At 41.8% G+C, this 6,311-nt stretch overlaps 1 protein-coding gene across 11 annotated transcripts in view; it reads left to right on the top strand.

Annotated features, from left to right (window-relative positions):
* Nucleotides 1-277: 277 nt before the first annotated feature.
* The window catches only part of GRIA4 (glutamate ionotropic receptor AMPA type subunit 4), a 210,310-nt gene continuing 204,276 nt past the window's right edge, over nucleotides 278-6,311 (top strand). For 4 of the 11 annotated variants that reach the window (XM_015852213.2, XM_015852214.2, XM_015852212.2 and 1 more), the window contains exons 1-2: nucleotides 278-802; nucleotides 1,894-2,052. In XM_015852213.2, the coding sequence (XP_015707699.1) occupies nucleotides 715-802; nucleotides 1,894-2,052 (247 nt within the window). In that variant the 5' untranslated portion in view covers nucleotides 278-714. Of the gene's footprint in view, nucleotides 803-1,718; nucleotides 2,053-6,311 lie in introns of those variants that run through there. The other 7 variants (XM_015852210.2, XM_015852211.2, XM_015852216.2 and 4 more) reach the window with 4 other exon arrangements.

The raw sequence follows: 6,311 nt of genomic DNA, 5'->3' as shown, positions 1-6,311 counted from the left end.
ATATGCGGAAAGGAAAACAAAAATAAAGAATGATAAAATAAAATAATTAAGAAAATAGAAAACGGGGGGGGGGAAGGAAAAAAGGAAAGAAAAAAAAAGAAAACATTAAAAGCAGCGGGGTCTGATCCGTGCAGTGGCTCCGCGAGGCGGCTCCGCGGAGGGGCGCGGGAGGGCGCGGAACGTGCGCGGCTGCTGTCCGCCCGCGGCGGTGCGGGAGGCGGCGGCGGCAGCGGGGGTTGAAGGGGGGGGGGGCTGGGGAGCACGGCGCATGTCCGCCCTCGCCGCGCCGCCGCCAGCCGCTCCCCCCCGCCGCCAAACTCACCACCACCATCTTCTGCATGTGCATCGCTCGCAGCCGGACACAAACCGCTCCCCGGCGATGGAGACTGCGGGAAAAGCCCGGCGCGGCGGGATGGCTTGCTGAAACTGCGGCGGCTGCGGGAAGAGAGGCAGAGAATAGGGCAGCAAATCCTAAAGCAACAGCAAAATAAAAACTGAAAAGAAAAAAAAAAAAAAAAAAAGAAAAAGAAAAAAAAAGGAAAAAGCAAGGAGAAAAGCTCTTTTTTTTTCTCCCCCTTTTCCCTCTTTTTTTTTATTTTTTTATTTTTTATTTTTCAATTCTTGATTTTGTTTGTAGCCGCCTCGTCCTCAATGCCTCTCTGAGCAGCATCTAGCGAGCGAGCGGGAGAAGGCGAGAGAGAGGCAAAAGAGAAGATGAGGATAATTTGCAGACAGCTTGTCTTGTTGTTTTCTGGCTTTTGGGGACTAGCAATGGGAGCTTTTCCTAGCAGCGTGCAAATAGGTAAGCGCTGCATTGGGCTGTGTGCGGGTGCCCAGGGGTTCGAGCCTTTGCGAAGTGAGTTGGGAAGGCGGCTCTGAAGGCAGCTTGCAGCTTTCTCCTCCACCACCATCCCATTTCCCTGCCTTCGTTGACAGCCCGCGTGCATTTGTGTTTGTATGCGTACGTGTGTGTGTGTGTGTGCGTGCCGTAGGAAGGATGCTCATCTTCTGCCCAACTCATTCCAGCCCCGGGGTGCACAGGGTCGGAAGGAGGGGAGGGCGTTTAGGGAGATGCCCCTGAGCTGCTCCGGCCCCCTCTAGCTTCCCATTTCCTTGCGCTGAGGTTGCGGTAGCGTAGGCATGGGGCTGAAAGGCAACCCTGCTTTCCTTTCCCGTACTTGGAAAGTTTGTGATTTTGAAAGCCTCTCCGCATAGCTCTGTGCCCCCTCCTCACCCTTTTCCCATCGCCTCCCGCTTCCCTCCGTTCGGGCGCGTTTCGGATGGGACGCAGCTATCTGAATTCCTTCCAGCTCAGCTCCATCGCTGCATCATTGCCCGTGGACTTGTAGAGATGCTGCTAATAGAGCTGAGCGGCTCCCTGCCTGCACATGGCTGTGGAAGAGCAAAGTTCATTATATTCCTGTTTAGTGCAGATTATCCGACACAGATTGGGTATTTATTTCTTTTTTAATCCGGAAAGCATCGTTCCCCTTAATCAGCCCGCCACTTAATGTGAGAGGCTGCTGAGTAGCTGATTTAGCGGTGTGTTCAGTCGCAGAGAGATGGAGGCTAAACACTTGCAGAGGTCACTGTAATCATGGCAAATCGGGGTATTTACATGCGAAAAGCTGGAAACTGAGAAGTCGGGAAAGAAGCATGAAGCGTCGGGGAGGTGAATATCGATTGAGGACAGTGATTTAAAGGCAGCGGTTGTGATTATGAATGTGATTAGTTCCTTGCCCATTAAAGTCTTAGGACTTTCCTTACTGTGCAGCTTTAGGAAAGACAGTTGCTTGGTGTTAGAAGACAGTAGCTTGCCAGTAATTCACCCTGCTTCCTCTGCGTTTTGCTTTTTTTTATTTATATTTTTTATTTTATTTTATTTTTTTGTAGGTGGTCTCTTCATCAGGAACACAGATCAGGAATATACCGCTTTTCGATTAGCAATTTTTCTTCATAACACCAGCCCCAATGCCTCCGAAGCACCTTTTAATTTGGTTCCTCATGTAGACAACATTGAAACAGCTAACAGCTTCGCTGTAACAAATGCCTGTAAGTAAACGTGCCATTGATCTGACCGGTTTACGGGTAAATTGCAATGAAAATAACAGGAAATCATGTTGTTATCATGCATTGGAAATACAGCAGAAAGTCTGTTTTTGGTGTAGATACCATAGAAGAAGAGCAGGGGGGACAGCAGTCCTTGTTAGTCCTAACTGGAGCACAGTTCTCTCTCCTGCCTTGTGCTCACTAACCTGATGTGACATTTACTTCAGTGTTATTCCTGTAGTTTCTCGCTTTCTGGTTTCTATGGAGATGAATTTTGTTGTTGTAAAGAAAAATTATGAATGTCTCGATCCGTCCATAAGCCCCACTGTTGCTCTTGATTGCGTTCGGGTATGACGTGCCTTGCATGTATTTGGAAATATACAATAATGTGTATGCTCATGAATGCTTTGCTAATGCTTGGGAAGGAGATAGGGAAGCGGCGGTGTGCAGGATTATATATCTGAGTCGGTTGACGCTGCAGTTGATCTGGTGATGTCACTTGAGGCAGCCCTGCTCTTATATTCTAGGTTGTAAATGTCTCTTATCATCTCGTAATGCATACATCCTGTGGATATGTCTCTATGCATCCATACATTGGTGCCAAGTCAAGTTAGTATCTGATCTACTTGATTTCACAGACCACCTCAACTGGAACAAATACTCTCTTCCTACTATATATTTTCTACACACACGCACACATACAGGCGCACATACGCCATGAGAAGGAAACAGAAAATGAAGTGCCCTTACCAAATACAGTAGCAGCTAATCTTTTTTATTATTATTATTTTTAACAGATTGTAATTAAGCGAATTTCCTACATTTCGATCACCTCAGGGTCTTTAGCAGTGGCTGAAACACATGCTGAATAGTGCTTGGTCTTGGAGAGCAGCAGAGCATCATTTCTATTTAACTTCACGTATGTCAGGCTGATAAGGAGGAATTTATTTTATTACATAAGACAGTGGGATACAGTGTGGCAAAGCTGAGGGCTGTAGGAACATCACGTTCATGTTTCAGAATTTGGTTCTGTAGGTTTTCTTCTGTGGCCTTTAAGATTTTGAACTCCTTCTCTTCATTCAGGAGCAAATTGCCTCTGGATGTAGATGCCCTGAGCAGCATTGCTTATCAAGTTTAAAATAGAAATGAGCTGGAGGTCTTCCTGTCCACCGTGCCTTTAAAATATGTCCTGTGTTTTTCCCCAGCTTCTCACAGCCATGTCTGTGGAACTACTTAATATGTAAACATGCCATGCACTGTGCAGTTCTCATATATAATTTATTGAATGAGCATTAAATTCATTTATATGAGTCTTCAGTACTATAAGTTTCAGATGACCTTGCCACCTTATTTAACAGGAAAAGCTTCTGAGCTGCCAAAATGGCTCCATTCATTTCAAGCAGGAAAGACTGATGTCCCATTAAGTGTGAATTCTATATTAGGGAATGTATTAGTTGTGTTTAGCATGAAAATCAATATCAAATTCCATGAGAAGAAAGCATTTCAGAAGGGCTTTTGAAACTGGGAGGCATCAGATCTATGCAGGTGTAGTTCATTGAGAAAACATTACAGTGCGTGTCAACTTTGCAGGCGCTGGTTACATATTCCACAAAGACAAATGACACAGGAGCTTTTTTTAAACTTTCAGTTTTAGTGAAGGAGGAAGGGACTAAAAATATTGCATGCTGAAATGAGTAGTTTTAGATAAAGTCAATTATCTCAGATTCTGCCTACCCATCTACTTCTGCCAAATGATTTCAGAGGCAATTGTTACTTTTTGGATTAAGGGTATTGCGGAGAATTTCCTTTGGAGTGCTAGTGAATTAGTTCTGATTTGCATACATTTAAGATTATCTAATGTTGAACCACTTTTGCATGTCAGACTTAAATGCCTTAGATTCAAACAAGGGTTTGTCCAACTTTCCCTGATTTCAAAGGTCCACAGCAGATTCTTCTGTCTCGTTCCAACCATCTCAGGTTATTTCAGCTGCAGTATTTTAACCGAGGAAAACCTGTCCTCTTGTATTTGCTACAGTCTATAGAAATCATGATTCATAACCTTGTACTTTTTTTTTTTTCCATTAAATTGAACCCACTTTTATTTCTGAAGAGTTTAATTACTCAGTGATCATAAATCTGTACAGTATAGGGGTAGGCAGAGAAAGAAAGACAATAAATGTATATGTTTATATAGATGCATACTACTATCATTCTGTAACTGTATTAAATAGACATAACTTTGCAGGCCTCTTCAGGTCTGCACTTCCCACTTGAACCAACATGTATTTTTAGTCCAACTTCATGTTTACTTTACATTTTGCAGTCTTGTTCTAATAATCTCTTTCTCGTTTTTCATATAGTACTGAAGAATATATTTTAAATAACAAATGTTCTACTAATGAAACACGGGCAAAGTGACTGACAAGTGAATGAACATATCACATGTCCCTTAAGCTAAATATGAGCAGAATCCTGCAAAAATCAATTGTCTGATAGCTGGAGGACACTGACTTCCATGTGATTGAATTTCCTGACTTGACAGAGGCTTCTAAAGCACAGATGTGTGAGGTTTTCTAATCTAATTAAAGAACCCCCACCATCAGCTCAGAATTAAATGATTTCATGGCAATATAAAATGATAACTCCTTCCTGAACTGCTATTAAACAGCAGCTTTGGACCTCATTATTTGTGTAGAAAAATTCCTCTGTACACACGTCTCCAGATACAAGGTATAAAAGCATTAGAGCTTCTGGGCTGAACTGAATATTTGTGTGAGTTCAAGCATGAAGATCTAAGACATGACCACTTACCTCTAGATCTGTTTCCATGTGCACAGAGGTTACTTGTGAAGGTTCAAGGCCTGGCTCACTGGGTGTATTAGGGACCCTAAACAGGCTGTTTCAAAGCTTTATGGAGGGTGTGTTGGTGGGTAACCCACTACAGTGTTGGAAAACTGTGGGGTATTTTTTCATTAAATATAAACATACAGCCAAGTGTACATTCAGGAGTGCCTTTGGAACTGGAATGATTTTGTATATTCCGTTTAATATCTGTCTTCTAATGATTGTCATGCATATTTCTGTTTTCTTTAAAAAGGCCTAGGCACAATTAAGTGTGAATGTACAAGGAACAGGTTGCTTAAGCAGAAAGACACTTTTGCAAAATGGATCTGATCTGTATCAGTGTGGAGATAATCTTTCCTCTCCTTTCCCCTTCCCACTTGCGTGTTTTATTTAAACCCTGTTCGTTTTTGCACTGCATACATTATTCAGAGAATCTCTCTTACTGACAGAGAGAGCTGAAATTATTGCAAAACATGAAAAGTACAAGGTTCTTACTCATCAGAGCACAATACACCAAAGCTGAAACATATGAAACATTGACATACATTGGTTTGCACATTATAAGTGGGAGATCTTGCTCATGATTGGAAATCCAAATTCAGATGGATGTCAGAGGTATGAACACTGCTTTGGTTATTGGAGAGTGTTTTAGATATTTATTCTTTAGCTGAATGCTGAAAATTTTCTCCACTGCATGCAGAATCTATAATGCATTACTAATGTTCAGCAAAGCCATCAACATCATACCTGCTCGAATAATTTTAAGAGGAAGTTATACAATGTCACAAAAAAAACATCTACCTTCCAACTCTTGTCTTGTGGTTGGGAATTTTTGTATTGAAATTTCTGATGCAGGCCAGTATTGCAATTTAGTTTGACTGGAAGGGACCTTCCAAGATCATCGTATCCAACTACTTGACCTCTTCAAGGCTAACCAGAAGTTAAAGAATGTTACTGAGGGCATTATCCAAATGCTTCTTGAACAATGAAAGGCATGAAGCTTCAGCCACCTCTCTAGGAAGCCTGTTTCACTGTTTAATCCCCTTTATGATAAATAAATTTCTCTTAATATTCAATCTGAACCTCCCCTGGTGCAGATTTGTATCTCTCATTTTTTCCTGTTTTAACAAATCAGTAATCACTGCATTTACCTCAGCATCCATCATTGTATATAGTGCATAGGTGTTGACTTCAAAAGGCCTTGAAGGAGAAATGAAAGAAGAAATGTTTTCTCTGCCCATTGTGGGTGAGGCATTCTGGTTACTTGTAGTCTTTGCACTCCAGGTTGCAGTGCATCCTGAGCCAAACTTTGTTCTTTTTTTTTTTTTTTCTTTCTTTCTTTTCGGTTCTTCTTTTTTTTTTTTTTTCTCTCTTTTTCTTTTTCTTTTTCTTTTTCTTTTTCTTTTTCTTTTTCTTTT

This window comes from Coturnix japonica, chromosome 1, assembly GCF_001577835.2.
Source record: "Coturnix japonica isolate 7356 chromosome 1, Coturnix japonica 2.1, whole genome shotgun sequence".
Taxonomy (NCBI): domain Eukaryota; kingdom Metazoa; phylum Chordata; class Aves; order Galliformes; family Phasianidae; genus Coturnix; species Coturnix japonica.
The sequence above is the reverse complement of the archived record's forward strand: the minus strand, read 5'-3'. Positions and strand labels throughout refer to the sequence as shown.